Below are 19040 nucleotides of genomic sequence, written 5' to 3' on the forward strand. Positions count from 1 at the left end.
GCGCCTATTCCAGATAAGAATGTACTCTACCAAATTCTAGTGCTTTAACAGAAGGTGACTTCTTCATAATCACTTTGAATGCGTGACACTGATGCCTGACAAGTTTATAGGATATAAGTCAGCCAGGGAAGTGACAGGAAATATGCCCTGGATAGGGCCCACTGAAATGAGTAAAAGCTGAACAAGAGTACCCCACCCCCATCTTGCAAAGGTCCCGTTGCAAAGAAGAGTCTTGTAGGCTATGCAGAGCTTTAATGTAATGCTCATAGGAATAATCTGGATTTTAAATGGTGCTGTGTAATGCCTATTAACATCTGAGAAGATTCCTATGAAAAAAGTATGCCTATGAAAAATAAGAGGTTCTAACCCTCTCTGTACCCCTGCTTCTTCAACTGTAATCATTGCATTGGAAAGGAACAACCCTTCACAAACATGCATACACAATTACAGAATGTTATAAAGTGCCTGTTAATTATTTTTAAGGGAAATTATGGTTTGAGGAACCTCTGACCTGAATGTTACATACTCATTCATCTCACCTCTAGTTCTTGCCTAGGATGTCAACATCTTTAAGTTGTGTTTCTTTGATCGTCTCTCTTGGAATATTTTAGCAGCCTGCTCTACTGTTAAAAACTGCACTGTGATCTTGACAAATGTAAAATGTCAGCTCTAATGTATCAGACCTATCAGCTCAATGAAAATAACTCAGAAGTATTGATCACCTAATGATTTTTGGTGTATTCATTAACGTCTATGTGCAGATCTTCCTCTCTCCAGAGTTCCTGAAATGCTGATGACACATTAGTGTATTGCTGATTGTTTATTAGAAAACTGATTAGTTACTGGATTAGTGTGTCAAAATATACTACCTTTCATTGCTTGACAAACTTGCAAATTATGATTTTTTTTATCATGAAGGCCTTGAAATCAATTCAATTCTTGGATTAGCTTATACAATATAAGGCACTGAGCTATCCTTGGAGTTGAAATTTCCTTTCCCTACATATATAGCTAAAGATGTCCAATACATTCCATTTGTGCATCCTAAACATATATTTCAATCCAAGAAGTACCTAGCCATCACTGCCTTAACAGACAGAGTAGTATTATGACTTAATCTGTTTACATCATAGGGACCCCTGAGCCACCAAAAAATGGATGGTAATGAGAAAGAGCTTGTCTATTAGTTATAACGAAAGTGTTTCAAGAAGCTTCCATTAAATACTCATAACATACAGATCAGAGTTAAGGGGATGCCCATAAAAGAGCTTCCTCTATTGCTAGTCAGACATTTCAGAACTTATTGAAGAAGTGTTACCCAGGGAAATAAGTTACAATGATACACGGACCATATAAGCGCCCACGCTGCCCTTCTGGTCTGCCCTATAGTCTTGCAGGCAATAGAAACATTCTATTTTTCTTTCATATGTAGGGAAACACAAATGTCACTGCATATATCTTGGGTTGGTGTCACTTTGGAGAAGGGATAGTAATGGGCTGTTGTGATTATATTAAAGCTAAGATTAGGATAAGATGAGTTGTGGAGGCCCCCACTGTGACTGTAAAAGACACTGCTGGCAGAGTTCCCCCAGGCAGTGACCAGAATAACCCCTGCAAACAGTATATGATCCAAAGCCAGCCCACTGCCAGGTGAGGGGCCTAATTTGGGCCCCCATGCCTCACTATTCTGAAGCTACTCAAAGTAACTGCATGCCCTTCTGTGCCCTGGCTGCCATAAGCTGCAGGACTTCAAAGGCAGTGGTGACTCTGCCACCCTGTTCTGCTGCTGCTCCCCAGTAGAGAGTTAGGATTGTTCTGTAACACAGTGTATGATCTTATGAAATACACGCTCCTATCTATGCATGGTTCACACCTGTATTAAAACAAATCCCACATTTCTCATAAAACAAATTCACTGTTCACTGGTTTACTCAAAATCTTTGTCTCACACCAAACTATTCTAAATTCCCTATTATAACCATAGTTTATATTTCAGTCCTTAGCAATTGCTTCTTATAGTGGTACCTTGGTTTAAGAACACCTTAGTTTATGAACAACTTGGATTAAGAACGCTGCAAACCCAGAAGTAGGTGCTTTGGTTTGTGAACTTTGCCTTGCAAGCAGAACATGTTCTGCTTCCTGTTGAATGTGTTCCATTTGTAAATTGAGTCCCCCGCTGCTATGGGAAAGCACACCTTTGTTTAAGAACTCTTTGGTTTAAGAATGGACTTAAGTTCGTAAACCAAGGTACCACTGTATTTGCACAAGCTACAATACAGACATTAAGTATCGGACAATTCTATGCTATAGTTAATAATCCTATCTATTCAGTGAATGTGCATAGATCACACCAAAATCAATTTGATTCATATGCAGCTAACATGCCAACCATTTGATATAGCTCTATTTTCTGAATGGAATTGTGTTGAAACTACACTAGACGTTTTGGAACAAGAGACAAAAGAAGAAAGAAAAAGAACAATACAAAAAAGGGGGGGGAGTAGTAATGCCTCTAAATGGGGCAAAGTGCAGCTTTATTGGAAACACGACAAAAACAGGATGTTAAGGGGGGAATGAAAGTGGAGTCAACAAGGTTACACATAAGTAACACCTTAACATTAAAAGAAATCTATTTTCCATTTTGACCCGGAAACCTCCACAATTAATTACTAAAATCTATTTACACAGCAACTACATAAAATCAATCTGATTGCTGGCACTGGTTTTGGCTCTGCTTTCCATTGGCTCTATTAATCCAGCATAATGGCTCCGTGGGCACCATTAGTGGACACAGTAGAACTGTATCATTTCAGGCAGTCCCTATTTGAATTCTGACTGTGCTGGTCTTTGCAAAGTTTGGGCTCTTCCTCCCCACCTCCACGCCTTATCTTACACTTACAAGCATGGTGCCCAGACACGGCTTGAATGGAGGCTAGGCAACCATTGTGATTATCTCTTGCATAAACAGCTCAAGGTCTCTGATAGTTCACAGTGACAGATATCCTCTTACATTAGCCAAATATAAAATGCCTGGTAAATAAAATCAAGTTCAGTAAGACGTTGATGATTGTTATGGAACACACCATTTTTAATGGCCTCTTCCTGTGCCCCAACCACAGCAGAGAAATAAGATTTTTTTTAAAAAAGCTCAAATTAGCTTTACTTAAATGAAAATCATTTTGCATAGGATTGGGGTGCATATGCAGTGTTTAAGGTTAGACTTTTATCTTTTTTAAACATGGGACAGAGTTTGACAGCTGCCAGACATTTATATTCTTATAATCTGCAACTATTATTACTGGATTTATGGTGTTTTGTTCTTCTGCAACCTTGTGTGTCTACAGGGGGTAAAACCACTAGTATTTTATAGACTGGGACTTGAGCACCACAGATAATTTTTTACCCAAAGCAATACAGCATGCCCATTCTAGAAGTGGGGTCTGAAGCCAGATCCTGAACCTGACTTCTACTGCAAAAATAAGGGCTTTGAAGTGATCTAATGCTGTTATCTAACATAAACCTGTTTAAGTGACTTCTTTGCTCTACATGCCCCCCCCCCAAAAAAAAACAGGAACAGAATATGATACTAACTTGTGGTCACATGGGTTTAGAAAACTGGTGATCTTTTAAAATTACCTGATTTACCTGAACTAGTTTAAAATATAGGTAATAAACTGCCTTGTTTACATCCTCATATTAGCCTGAAAAGTGCATTAAAGATTCCATCACCAAATCTTGCAAGGCAACTATAATGTCAAACCACTTATAATTTAGAATGGAATTCCACATTGCCCACTAAGACTGTGCAGTAGAAAATGGGATTTAAGGATCAAGTGTAGAGGTCTAGACTTTGAAAGTGGGATAGGTTCACTTTCTTCTTTCTGTTGGTCTTGACTTCTCTGCAGAGACTTACTAATACCTGGCCACTAGTTTCTTGCCCAGGGTCCTTATGTTTATTTCTTTAAAACATTCACCCACTGCCCTTTGTCCTATTTAGGATTCCAGGGCAGTGTACAGCCAATTATATCACAGCACAAATACAGTAGTTAAAAAATAATAATTAAAATTAACTATAGATTGAAATGCCTGGGTGAATAAGAATATTTTCACCTGGTGCCAAAAGAACTGCAATGTAGGCGCTAGGAGAGCATCTTTAAGGCAGACACTCCATAGCTATTGCCAAGAAAGCCCGCCCTTTTGCTGTTAATTAACTTGATTCTGATAGAGCAGGCATGGCCAAACTTGGCCCTTCAGCTGTTTTTGGACTACAATTCCCATCACCCCTGACCACTGGTCCTGTTATCTAGGGATGGTGGTAGTTGTAGTCCCAAAACAGCTGGAGGGCCAAGTTTGGCCATGCCTGTGATAGAGGGTCTCTGCAAGAAGATCTTACCGCATGGACAGATGGTTATGGGAAAGGCACTCCTTTTGGTATTTGGGTTCCAAGCCATTTAGGGTTTTAAAGGTAAATATCAGCAATTTAAATTAGGCATGGAAGCAAATAGGAAGCCATTGAAGTCCTTATAAAATTGGCACGATGTGACATAATCAAGAATTTTGAGGCTGCCTTCTACATCATTTCATACTTCTAAGTCATCTTCAAGAGCAGCAGAATATAAAACACATTGCAATAATCTAATGAGGTTACCAGAGCATAGATTACCATGGCCAGACTATCCCTTTGTTCACTGGTGAATGAAGCAAAGCTGATAAAAGGCATTTCATTCCATTGAGGCTACCTGGTCTCTAGAGACAATATAAGCATCTAGAAACTGCACATGTGCTCTTTTAGAAAGAACACAACCCTGCCTAAAACATGCACTTCCTACATCCAAGAACCATCCGTCCCCGGTGCCACAATCTTGTTATGATTCAATTTCAGTTTATTGGTCCTTATCCAGCACTCACAAATTTTGCTTATTACAACAATGTAAAATGATGGCTTTTTGCCCACGCCACATCTTCTCTATCAGAAATATTTCTCTTTGTAAACAGCACATGCACAACAATTGTTGTCTTGGCTTCTCCCTACTTTTGATGTTCAACAATCTGGACATCCTACGCTTGAAATTTCAGATAAAGCCTTCCTTTGATACTTTCAGATAAAATCACTGGAAGGGCTGCTATTGAAAACTGCTTTCCCATTAACAACAAGCTGTCCCTAGTGAACTGCTTACAGATATTTGGCATACATTCACTATATATATGAGCATGATCTTACGATTTTAAGGAAACATTAAATGGGTTGGTTGCAACCAACAAAGATCTGATTCTGCACAAATGCTATTGAAATGACTTGGTCTTGCTCAAGAGCAGTGCCTGGAGGACTGTGGGGGGGGGGGTATTCTGAACTTCAATTCCAAACAGACCTATTCCAAGGGCTAGGATATTTACTGATTCTTGTCTAAATTCCCTTCCTGTTCCTCTGGTCCTTTGATTACTTACTTAAAGGGCTTCTCCCCTGTATGTGTCCGGATATGATTGTTGAGTGTAGTAGCACCAGCAAAGGCACGACCGCAATAGCCACACTTGAAAGGTCTGTCACTGGAATGGGTGACTACGTGGTTCCGTAGCTCTGAAGGTTGGGAGAAGGATTGGGAGCAGTGTCCACACTGATAGGGCCTGCAGAAAATAGAAACACCCAATGTGATCACTACTTATTTTTACTGAAGCAAATGGAAAATAATTTGGGTGGTGCAGCTGAGCTTTGGAATGCTAATTTTTGCAAGGGAATATAGTAGTGGGCTTTCTTAAGTCGTTTTGTTTCTCTAGTCTTTTGAAAAAGTAATAATAGTAAAAATGAACATATAAAAATGCCGTACTATATTCTGTAAAGTCCCATCCTTGAAAATAAATATATCATAAAGGGCTCTTTTGGAGAACACTCCCCACTCCCTCATACACTAGCAGCTTATTACGATAAAAGATAACAGAGTCAAATTATAACCATCTCCAAATCTCCAGCATATCCTGTTTTACAGATTACAGGTCAGCAAGACCAGTTGGGGAGGTCTTTGCTAAAATGAGCGACATGAGCATCGCTGTCTTTAATTCTTCTAAGGATATGCAGAACAACTGCTGCATGTACCCAAAAGAATCCAAGATGGCGCACCCAGTGTTTCCTCTTTTGTTTTGAGTACCCAAGGCAGCTCATTCCAGATAAATCGGGGTTTGGGAGATGGCCTCATTTGTGCTTTTCTGCTGAGTTTTGTCAACGCCTAAAATACAATATCCTTTCTATACTGAAAAGGAGAACTTCAGATGGAATGCAGATTTAGATTAACAGTTCTGAATTCTATTATTCACTAATTTAAGAGCACTCTTGGGATAACCTGGGGCATGTATTTAACATGTTATGAGCTGTGGTAGTTTTTTATTGTTATGTGATGTGCATGTGAGTGCCTACTTGAGCTCCCCTTTCAGCATGGTAAGGACTCAAGGTCTCAGTAAGCATATTAACATGATTTTAAGAATTAAATACCAGAGGGTGGGATAATTACTCCCATGATTCCCAGCTACAATATATCCCCCCCTAGCAACAGGAGCTTGTTTTCTAATGCTACTGCTGTATGTGTGTGCGTGTGATTTCAGAGAGGTTGTGGCTGGGGTATGAAGGCTTAACCCTCCCCTTCCTATGAACTGTGATCTTCTAACAATCCTACACTCTTGCACGTTATTTAATTTTTAAAAACACACATTAATTTAATGTAATTAGGCCCTCAGACACACATTTTGGAAATACCTATGCATGGCTGATACTAAACCACACACACAAACCAACACACAAAACAAAACACTGTTTTGTATGTAGTAAGTGCATGTTAAAGACTGCTACTAGATAATGCTTTTATTTTTCCACCCACATCAAATAAATGCTTTCTATAACTATCAGCAAAGAAAGAGCTTGATATAACAAGATTAAGTCTAGTGAGCTTTGGCCTTCTAGCGAGCTTTTGTCTTTCATGTGATTATTGGATAATCATTTGTATGCTATGTGTCCACCAGTTCAACGGTGTCTTGCATAAACTGAGGCTAGTCAAGGTCTTCAGTGGTCCATTTCAGACTACAGTCTCCCTAATATATGTCCTATGATTGGCAGGACAGGAAGGTTATTTACTTATAAGGCACCCAATGTGTGGGTGTTAATATTTAAAATAAAGGGTACACATGCAAAATCCAATACCACAAGACTAATATCTCAAACCAAATTTGGTCCAAACCAGGTCATAATTAAATATAAGAAGACAACACAGCTATTTGCAGAAGGCCTAATCATATCTACTTCTGAAATGTGATGTTCATCCTCTCAGTTCTCACGGAGATGTATTCTCAGTGGGACTAGTTTTTATATCAACGGAAACCAAATTCTACCTGTAACTTTCCCAAGTACTCTGTTAGTTTGCATAAAAAGACACTGGTGACATAGCAAAGCCAGGACAAAAATGACAAACTCTTTGTAATAGATTTTTTTGGGGGGCAAAGAAGATCATTTTAAACATGATACTTAACTAAGCTTGCTTGCTTTCCATTAGTGACACTATCCCTAAAGTGGTCTAACTCTAAGATCCTACACCACCACCCGCCCCATTTTGCAGGCGCTGTGGGTTAAACCACAGAGCCTAGGACTTGTCGATCAGAAGGTTGGCGGTTCGAATCCCCGCGACGGGGTGACCTCCCATTGCTCGGTCCCTGCTCCTGCCAACCTAGCAGTTCGAAAGCAAGTCAAAGTGCAAGTAGATAAATAAGTACCGCTCCGGCAGGAAGGTAAACGGCATTTCCGTGCCTGCTCTGGTTCGCCAGAAGCCACATGACTCGGAAGCTGTACGCCGGCTCCCTTGGCCAATAAAGCAAGATGAGCACCGCAAACCCCAGAGTCGGTCATGACTGGACCTAATGGTCAGGGGTCCCTTTACCTTTACCTTTTACCATTTGTTAGAAACAGCTCATAATGCTGCAAGCCCCAACAACAAATGTAATGTGTGAGCATTAAAATGAAGGGGAGGAAAATACAAAAGAGACTAGGCTAATTAAATTTTGAAAAAGGGATAGAATGGAAAAGCATAAAAATGTATTCAAGAAAAGAAATCTTCTACTTATTTTATCTATTTGTTAAGTTTGGGAAGCTAATGCAAAGAGCAGGACTGTTCCCACTACCAGGCCCCCACTGTAAGCACAGCGATTACAGTTGCAGGACAGCGACTCTGTTTGGGACACCCAAATATATTGGGCTAAACTACTATGGAAAGAATCAGAACATTTACTGCTGCTGCCTAAAGCTCTTGTCAGATATTATGCAAAAAAAGAAAGAAATAGACGTTGCCTCCTAGCCCTGACCCCAACATATGCTTGTCGATCACAGACTTATGCTTAGAGGTTTATGATGATAGACTTCCACCCTTGTATGTTTCAGATTTTCCGCATACAGTGTTAAGCTTTGCAGACGACTGCAATTTTATACCCGCTTTCCTGGAAGCAACTCCTATTGAACTCAATGGGACTTACTTATGAGTAGACATGAGCAGGATTGCACTACAAATATTCTAAGGCGCTTGAGCCTCTTCACCCATCTGGCTATTTTTAATGTAGGGAGATGCGTTTTTAGTTTCCTATTAAGTGTTTTAAGAAAATTAAGATTGTATCTTTAGGCATATTAATGATTTTAATAGCGAGGAGCAGCCCAAGGCACAGCTCACGTTGTCTGCATTTTTAGAGCCGATACGACAGTCTTAATTGCTTTCTCCCTTTTACAAATGTGCGCCTCTAAATAGCTAGAATCCAAAGCTCTAAAGGAAAGGAGACAATGGTGACCGAGCATGTACAGCAATTCAATTAAGCATAAAATAAAGTGTACTCCCTCATTCGTCAACTGAACTGCTTAATTGTGACTACTTGCATCGCTGATCACCAATACTATTATTTCACAGTGCTTCAGAGCAATGATCGTAGAATTTTTTTAGCTTGACTAATGGCCTAGCGTTGGTCAATAGTTCAATATTATATTATTTTAATTACTCACATTATAAAATATTTGATGAGTGTTTCCCAACAAGTTTCAAAGAAAAAGTTCTAAAGCTGCAATATGCCACTGCAATGGAGCCCTTTATGGAGCCTTGATTAAGCCCCAGGCATTAGCCATGGACCTCGAATTTTCATAAGAACGTAAGAGCTTGCTGGATCAGGCCCAGGGCCCATCTGGGCCAACATCCTATTACCACAAGATGTCTGCAGGAAGCACACAAGAAAGGAACTAAGCGCAACCACTCTCTCCCCTCCTGCAGTTTTCAATAACTAGTATTCAGAAGCATGCTGCAACCTACAGTGTAGGCAGAACATAGACAACATAGTTAGTAACCATTTATAGCCTTATTCTACCTGAATTTGTCTAACCCCCCCCCCTCAAATTCCTAGTGAGCTCCAACCACCACCATCTGCATGTAAAATGAGAGTCACTGTGACATCCCTGAAAGGACTATGGTGAAGGTGATTGGTAAGATTATTAAGGCTTGTAAAATGGACAATTAAGCCACCGACAATTTTTGAGTTTGTTCAGTAGTGTGATATTAAGGTTTTATTGCATTGTTTTAGTATTGATGACTTAGCTGCCTTAAGTATCTGAAGATGTAGATTATACAGTTCAAAACGAATGAGTGAAAGTTCTCATCTTCTTGTAACGTAGGTTTCCCCCTCTAGTTCTCCTGTGCTGACTTGCCTTCCCCCTGCCCATGTGAATTACTGCTTGCACTGGTATATTTACACTGGTATAAGAGTTCGTAAGACCTTGGATCTGTATTGATAACTGTGGAGTATCTATAGAGATCTGAAGATCCCAAGAGCTTTGTCGTTCTCCTCCTGAGCATATGCTAAACTTATATACGTCTCTGCAATGTACATCCATAGCATGTTTTTTTTTAAAAAAAGACTGGATTGCTTGCACAATATAAGTATTGTGTGTGTGTGTGTACGAAAGCATATATATGTATGTATACACACACACACACACACACACACACACACACTAATAAATAAAAACACTGTGTTCTCCAATTGATCTTTCACTCTATTCAAAGCACCTGCATGTTAGGAACCTGTCATATACAGCTGCAGACGAAGCATTGCCTTGTGAACCAAAAATATTCTACCAGACTCACAATGGGGATTCTTCATTGCACATGTAGAGCATGTTTCAAAGCCTTGAATGAATTGGGGGGACCCCAGTTTACCCAGAGCTCAAAGCATGCAGAGTTTGGGACCACATATTTCCTATACAATGTGAGCGCATGTGAAATCCTATACCTCAAAGGCACACACTAATAATTACTCTATAACTACTGTCATTACTGTGGGACAAGAGGGATATGCTTTTCAGCTTTATTCTTCGTTCAAAGGAATTGTTCACTTAAGCAGAAATCATTCATCAAACTGACATGAAAATTCTGGCAATGATAAAACAAAGATGAGTAAGGATAGTTTCTTCTCAAAATATTCTTAAGAATTAAATTATTTTAGTCAAAAACAATACACTGAGATGTGCTGTAATCATGACCCATTGATTTTCTAAGAGTGAGTGGGATCATTAACATTTATTAGCCCCTGGTTATCTATTTTAACAGCTCCCACAACAAACAAATAAGACACTAAATAAAACCAATTAATCTCTTTTTTTTAAAAAAGGCAGGTCAACATGATTAATTTTTTATTCGGCAAAATCATGCTGTTCTTTGTTTGCAAATAGTTACCAAACTGAAATACATGGAACAAAGTACGAACAAATAATTAAGAACTACAATGAAAATGGCAAATACAACCCTTTCCAATGCATCATTTTTAAAGTAGAAGAAATGCACAGTTGCCTTTTCCTGCAGTAGTACTTAAGTTGTGGTAATAATTGTGATGATAATAATAAAAGTAGTATTTTCTTATCATTCAAACTAATTCGTTTTGGTAAAAATATGCATGTCATTTATAGTTTGCAATGGTCTGTGGAATGCTGTTGCATGAATGTCATGGGCATCTACTTCCTAGAGCTTGCTACATTAGGGGTGATGAGCATGCAGTCCCAACATCTTCAAATTGGACAAAATAAAATAGTACAGGCGGCAACCGTTTTCCTTGTGTCGAATTGATGTGCGAGTCCTTTTGGACCCGAAAGAGGGCCTGACGAAGCAGGAGTGTAACAAGGTGGGCTTATGCATGCTCCGCCAACACGCAGGGGGCCCAGGAACGGAACCCCCATGCAAAATGTTTACCGCCTGTAATTATAAAGAGTAATTTCACCTCTTTCCGTTGTTAGGAACAGCCTGATTCTAGGATTTCATCTCAAAATAATTTTCAAACTTGTAGAAGCCTCTAGGACGGAGGGCGGGGGGGAATGACTAACCAAGGTCCTGGATTTGTGTCCCCACAAATTTTTGGAGCGTGCATTTTTGGAGCATGCTTTTGGAGCATGCATCATCACAACTATAGCACTTTGCAGGCTGTGCATAGGGAAGGGAGCCAATAGGAGGCTTTTGTTGGTTCTCTAGGAGGTGGGACCTAGGGGTGGACCAGACACATTAGAGGGTTCAGTCTGCTCCATTCCCAGGGCTTAAACATGGGCTACCCCTTGACCACCCCATCAGTTCAGTTGTTACCCTTTTCAGGCAGCTCAATGGAAGGTCCTGCCCTAACCAAACTTAAGCTCTGCGACCAAATAAAATTGTGGCCTTTGTGTAAACCTGTATCAGACTGAGCCATTATTGCTCGTGGACCTAATGGCATCACTGTGAGTGAGCCCACAGACGCGGACATGAAGCAATCATACTTAATGATGCAGAAATATTGCAGAATGATCTGACGTTTGAGGACTACATAGGAAAGAGCTTTGACCACAGTAGTTCAGGCACTGGTATCCCGAGATTGGGTAACTGCAATATATTCTCGGTGGGGCTTCCTTGCACTTCTCCCGGAAGCTGCTGTTGGGCAGAATGATGTAGCATGGTTGCTAACAGGAGTAACACCTCTGCTCAGAGGTCTGAACTGGTTTACTACCGGGCCAAGTTCAAGGTGTTATTATTAGTATATAAATTATACTAATAATATAGTATAATCAAACAGCTTTGAACCAGTTTAGTAGTAAGACTGCATTACCCCATATGTGCCCACGCAACCGCTTCAATCTGTGGAACATGTGCCACATAATACTCATTTTGCATTTGCAAGAGATCAGTGTGGCAGTACCTACACTATGGGACTCTGCTATCAACGTTAGGAAGGCATCTTCAAGGCACTCTTTTCAGCACCTGCATAAAGCATTTCTGTTCAGGGAAGCCTATTCAGACATAAAAGTTCCACGTGTTTTGTTTCTTTCTAGCAACACTTGATTTTAATTGTCCTTTGAATATTTTTGAGTGTTTTATCAATAATTGTAATGTTTTGTCTTTAATTTTTGTAAACCATTTAGAGGTTTTTTGTTTGTTTTTTTGTTTTTTACAAAAAAAGAAGTTTATACATTTTGCTCAATAAAAAAAATGAATAAATAAGTTTGCTTTTCTACACAGGGCTAGCAGATACAATGGAGCTTAATCTCAGATACATGGGCATAAAACACAGCAACCTTGAAGGAAATACAAAGTATGACACTTTTCCCCATTTTGTCTCCCTATGTGCTTTTCTAAGGCTCAGATCAGTTCCACGGGATGACATTTATCCAGATCTCTTGGGAAAATGAAGTTTGTGCATGCGCACTTTTTCTCTACTCCTGTTCTGTGTGTGTATAAATTGAAAGAGCTGGTGGCACCTGCAGCATTTATTCAAAAATTCAAATTATGCTTATGGGCCTAAAGTAACCGTCAACCCCTCCACTGATGGGTAATGATGATGTAAATTGCCTTTGTGGCATCAGAAAAAGGAATGCCTGTTGCAGGTCTTTTGTGAGTTGGTACCTCATAGGGGTTATGCATGGCAGTGGTTCCCAATTAGCATTTTTAAAGTTTTTATCAGAGTTTTTTTCTGTTACAATAAAAAACAGATAAACGGGGAAAGGTACATATATCTGTTGTCTCCACTTCCAGTTCATATTCTTTTTCGGTTCGACTGCATTTAGTGAGAGACATTTTTGTCATAGACATCTTGCATTTGGGGGAAAGGGAGGGGGAGAGATGGGGTGTGGTTCTCTTGTTCTACTGCCTGTTATTAGTGATGGGGTTTGTGTCAGCATCCTGTGGGTTGTGTATGCATTTATTTCTTTATATTGATGAAGCGAGAGGTTAGGGGGCCCTGAGCTGGGTTGGTTGCATTCTGTTGATTGCAGTGTGGCTTGTTTGTTTGGGGGGGGGGTAGATTGTTGGGTCAGGTATGGGGGGGATAGGTCATTGTCTTGTTGTGCTGTGTATGTGATGAAGGGGAACCATACTGGGGTGAAGGTGTTCTCGTGCTAGTTTGAGTTTGTTGGTTAACTTCTCTAGTAGTGCGGTTTCCCATACATTTTGGTACCAGTGGTCCATGTTCATTCCTGATAGGTCCTTCCGCTGTCTAGTTATGATATTTCTAGCTGCTGCAAGTTAAGTGACTCATGAGTTCTTTGTCGTGTGTGTGTGTGTGTGTGTGTGTGTGTTATCCTGGAAGATATTTAATAGGGCTAGTTTGAAACCTAATTACTACAGGGAAGCTGGAGTCAAAACCAGGCTGCTAGCACACAGTCAGTAGAGGTTGAAGAAGAAGAGACAGAACATAGCAAATGTTTCAAGAAGTGCCACTAAGCAGATGCATGAGCAAGCAAGAGGCTTGTAAACGTTTCTTGTAATAGCTTGAGACAATCTGAGGAAGTATATAGAGCTCAAAAATCCTGAAGTACAAGACATAGTGTTGATTCCAAGGCCTAACATGACTCACATAAAAACTGTCCCTTGTAGAAATTGTGTCAACTGCTAAATATGTGGCAGATGCTTTCTTTCTGCTTCTGTCTGTCTTGTCTCTCACACACCATATACCAACCATCATACAATATGCCGGGGTGGGCAGAAAATAGACTGGGATTCAGTGGTAGATCTCTGGGTGATTTGAAGTAGACTGGCAGGGATTTCTGGCTCTCAGCTTTTAAACAATGCCATCAATTATGCTACTTCATCTAAATTATACTGTTGAAATGAAGTGAGGGAGAGGGGGGGGGGACTCACCAGAAGTAGATTTTTGTGTGGAAGGAACTTAATTTCGTTCTGGTACTCAGAACAAATTTCTGGGCTCAAAATTGTTTAATTCCAAGTGCATGACATCTTTTGTAACCTGGATCCAATTGGTGGATCTCAGGGTTCTAGTAAGAACAAAGTAGATCCGCAAACTTGAAATCTGCCAGTTTTCACAATCTGTTGGCATAATTGCGTTGTGACAGTAAATTCTTATTGGAGGCTCCATGCAACACTCTGAAGAAGAACAGAGGTTGAAACACATGGGAATCAGTAACAAAAATATATTGTGCACCTCAGGATACCCTACTTCCTTTTTCCTGCAATTAGTGCCTTCCTACTTTTTCTTTCCTGTACAATCAGTACAAATCAGAAAAATATAAGAGTGCCTAATGCTTTTCAATTCCTACTCAGTTAAGCGCTTACCGTATTTTTCGCACCATAGGGCGCACTGGACCATAGGGCGCACCCAGTTTTTAGGGGGGGAAATCAAGAAAAAAAATCTTTCCCCCACCCCAGCCCCAAAGAGCAGCGTACAGGCTGCGCACAACCTCTCCCTGCCGGAGGGGTTGCGCGCAGCTATGGAGCAAGCCAAGGCAGGGGGCGGGATGGATCCCACTTGCTGTTTTGGCTTCCCCTTTAGCCCCGTGCAGCCTCTCCTTGCCGGGAGACGCTGTGCAGGGCTTTCCTGGGAGGTGGGGGGATTTCCTCACCTCTCACAAAAGCCCGCAGAAGCTGCGCAACTCCTTTAAAGAGATCGCGGCTTCTCCTGGCTTTTCTGGGAGGTGGGAAAAGGGACTGATGCGGCCAGTCAGTCCCTTCTCCCTCCTGTGGAAAAGCCCGCAACAGCGCACGGAGCTTGCTTTTTAGGAGGGAAAAAGTGCGTCCTATGGTGCGAAAAATACGGTAAATCCCATGAAGCTTGTTCTTCTTTCTCTGGTTTGTGCCCAGGTGGGTTAATTTAAGGTCAACAGATGAAGGAATGGTCATGAAACATTTCTGTGGCGGCACATGGCAGAATTTAAGGTGTTGGACATTTAACATTAATTCATTCAGAATTGGAGCTGGTTGTCTGAAACGAGGATTGTACCGGGATGTTGGTTGAACATGTATAATAAGTACTTATATAGCACTTTTTGAATGTTCTAAATATTTGAACATTTAAAGTACATCATATATACTGGCCTAGTAAGGTAACTTCATTTTATTAACCCTCTACTGCAGATGGGACCACCTAGTGAGTCCATGGCAGAGATAAGATTTAAGGCAGGAACCTTATTCACTCACAGCTACATTAGCTCTAATCTATCCTACGCTCCATTGAACCCAATGCAATTAATGCAGCCTGCACATCATTTAGATATAGAACACAGATGTTGTATTTACTTAAGTGATTTCGTAGGTTTCTTAAGCTTAGTCATTCATGCTAGTATCACAGCAGAAATGTAAGCATCTGTAAATACTGCTAAAAGATACAAACACTGCAAAATCGCATGAGTCCTGAAGACACTGTTTTAAAACTACTTGATTTATGATGAGTAGCAAATTGAGCTACAAAACAATTAATCTGCAAACTACTGAAATTTTTTATGCAATAATAATTTGTTGCATACAGCTTGCTGTTTTGATTTGGTTTCAATATTCCAGTGTTATTGTATAAACAAGAGAGAAAACAAATCTCGATACAATACTTCCTTAAAAGCTATTTTTTGGTATGTTGTGTGATGTGAATATTTATGATTAAATGTTTGCAGGTTATAAATTAGATTGAGGAAGATTGAAGTGTTTTAAGAAAAGCAGAGATTTAAGCAAGCCAATATACCAATAAAAAGTCCCAAACTGCTAAATAACTGCTTAAACTGCACATCAAATCACGATTTCTACATCTATATATAGCATGAAAATAGAAAGATTAAGCACTGATTAACATATCATCTGGGTATGCTCTCATGTGCCATGTCTACCACCTTACAACATCTTATGCACATGACTATTTACAACTAAGCTAAAAATGAAAAAAAAAACTGCATATGAAACTGTCAGGGGAAATATTCATGAAACCCAAAACATATACTATTTATTAAACATTGCATACTGCACATGACAATTAAGGAAAGAAAGAAAAATAAATGTAAACAAATTGTCCTTTATGAGAATTGGCTTTGAGTTAAAAAATAATGAAATAGTTTTTTAAATGATTCACTGTGATTGAAGGCTTCCGCTTACCCCTTTCTGGAGCCCCCCAAATGGGATTGTTGGGAATTTCTGCAGCAGAAAAACAGAAGAGAAAAGGGATTTCTGACTCCTGGATCAAGGAATAGTGGGTCAATTTGTAAATGGCTGGGCAAAAAACAAGCAAACAAAAAAAAATCTTGGAACATCCTTTGGCCAATTAATTTTGGATGAGTTATATTCATCCTTTGATTGTTTCCAGGAGGAACATGAAATGATTTAACAAACAAAAAAATCACACTGAAGGGTAAGAGGAAACGTAACCTAAATGGTAAAAAGTAGTTTTTTTAAAACCCTAATTAATTTCAAATTCAAACAAAATGTGCATACAAACCTGGATGTACTCAATTCCTAATCCAGGTGGATTAATATCTAATATTAGTGTCGCTGGCTCACTCTTTTATATTGTATTAAATACTACTGCCATAGCTTTAATTAAAATACTAAACATTCTTACCCTGAAAAAACCCAATGCTATGCAACTCTTGGATACACTGCTGTACATATTTCAAATTATGAAATAATGAACAAGCACTGTTGACCATGCTCTGCTGTTGTATAATCACCATTTCATGCAATCAAATTTATGCAGGGACTTCACAGTTTATTGCACACAACAGATTATATGTGTTGCTTCGGCATAGTGGATTGCACTCTAGGATTGTGTACAATTCTCTCCTTGGTCTTCAAGAGGCAAAGTAATCTTAGATAATTTCTTAAAAGACATTTCAAAGAAGGGGAAACCACCAGGGTAATATCAGTTAGCTATAAGCACTGAAATAAAGGAACTTTATGACCAATATTGCATATCATCCTTGGGTGATAGATTAATAAGATTTATAAACAAAATAGATGCATTTTAGGTTAAATGGGAGCAAAAAATCCAAAATAGTTGTATAAAGTATAAGTTTTAAAAGGTGAACGGTTCTTTTTGTACATTACATCTATCAGTGCACTTTTGAATACAGAAAATAGGCAACAGTCAGTGGAGGATTTCTATGATTATATATCCTTGCTTCTTGCGTGAGTGCCAAACATCTGCAAACCCAATTCCCAAACTTTTGCACTGGGTGAACTCTCTACATACAGGGTGAGTCTTTTAAAAGAGGCCCCGTGGAACATGTGTACTCTGTATCCACGGAGCCTCTTTTCAAGGACTCACCCTGTACAAAGGCATCTGTAACTTACCTGTATAATGTTAATACAAGCCCTGGATGCTTTCATAAAGGCACAAGTAGGAATGGGCAAATCTGTCAATTTTGGTTTCAATCAGTTTGTAATTTTTCAAATCTTTGGTTCAGTTTTCCACATTTCTGCATCAGTGTCCTTTTTTTTTAAAGTCTTAATGAAAATGAATCAGTATTTTACTGATATACACATTACTTAATACACATATTTATACAAACAATTCTCCCTAATATAATGCATATTTGTATGTTATTTTCACTAATATATGCCTTTATGCATACTTACCCTTATTGTATGCATTTTTGTATACATTATTTAGTTGAAGAATGCATCAAAAGTTTGGAGAAGAGTGAATTCTGAAGGGTGGCTGTGTTCCTATTTCCACAGTGTTTGGGGAAATGTGAATTAGGTAGGGGTGCCTTTAAAAGCTGACTAAATCAATTTTTTCTTCGATCTCCCCAAGTCACTCAAATTGATTCTTTATTCAACTCTACATGCAGTAGTCACTTACAATATTCTTAAATCAGTGCAACTAAGTGAATTGCATAGACAAAAGCAACCAAGGCTTATACTAATAGGGATCAGATACCTTTGCCCATGCTACCACAGTAGAAGAGGAAAAGACACAACCTGTTCTTTCTCTGTAATAAGTCATGGCAGTAGTGATGCTGGTGAATAGGCATCACTGGGCACTGGGTTGGGGTCAAGACTTTATACTGATTATAAATCTATGCTAGTATTTGAGACTCTGCCTAAGGCTACTGATAATGGGATGCCATTTTTGCTGTCAGAGAAGTCACCAAGAGCCACATTTAACTCCCGAGTAGTAGAGATAGCAGCCATGTTTCTCTGGGCTTTGGCAACTGCCTCATAGTGCCACTGAGAGTTGATCACATCATCGGTATACACCATGTCTATATGAACATGGATCATTCTACAGGTGTTAACTCAGGCCTTGTGACCTACCATAGAGGAGAAACTGTTAAACCGCCCCAAAATCTAGTTTCAATTCCATGGCTCCAGAAGCCCCAATTTTAGAACAGAAGCAGCAGCCCTATTAAAAATCTACTACATGTCCTTCACCATAAGAGACTTCACATAAAAAACAAAGATCTCCTGGGAATCCAGGAAAGATGCTTTATTTATGTGCTCAAGCCTAACTCAATCGAAAAATACATACAGTACAGTGTATAGTCATGAAATTATGAACATGACATATCACAAAAGGGAGGTGGCTAAGATCCTGGTTTTTCCCCAAGCAGCATGAGAGAAAAATACTACCTATATCCCTTCTTTCTATGTAGAAGGAGGATGGGACCTAAGACTCAGCTACATCCTACTTGTTCCCTTTCCCCAAGAGACCAGCATTGTGATAATTACACAGGCAATGGTAATGAGGCACTCAGAAAGAGAGGAGCTCAAGGTTCTGTTTCCAGATACAACACAGTATGCTGTTTTACC

At 39.5% G+C, this 19040-nt stretch overlaps 2 protein-coding genes across 6 annotated transcripts in view; one reads left to right on the forward strand and one right to left on the reverse strand.

The window, feature by feature from the left end:
* Positions 1-19040, forward strand: part of CEP120 (centrosomal protein 120) — a 129199-nt gene that overhangs the window by 105138 nt on the left and 5021 nt on the right. The gene's annotated exons all lie outside the window — the stretch shown is intronic.
* The window catches only part of PRDM6 (PR/SET domain 6), a 98991-nt gene that overhangs the window by 1601 nt on the left and 78350 nt on the right, over positions 1-19040 (reverse strand). For 2 of the 5 annotated variants that reach the window (XM_028748720.2, XM_028748705.2), the window contains 2 exons: positions 16386-16424; positions 5446-5622 (listed from right to left, as the gene is read on the reverse strand). The exons of 1 other annotated variant lie outside the window; for it this stretch is intronic. In XM_028748720.2, the coding sequence (XP_028604553.1) occupies positions 5446-5622; positions 16386-16424 (216 nt within the window). The remainder of the gene's footprint in view (positions 1-5445; positions 5623-16385; positions 16425-19040) is intronic. 2 more of the 5 variants (XM_028748707.2, XM_028748706.2) reach the window with 2 other exon arrangements.

This window comes from Podarcis muralis, chromosome 11, assembly GCF_964188315.1.
Source record: "Podarcis muralis chromosome 11, rPodMur119.hap1.1, whole genome shotgun sequence".
NCBI lineage: Eukaryota > Metazoa > Chordata > Lepidosauria > Squamata > Lacertidae > Podarcis > Podarcis muralis.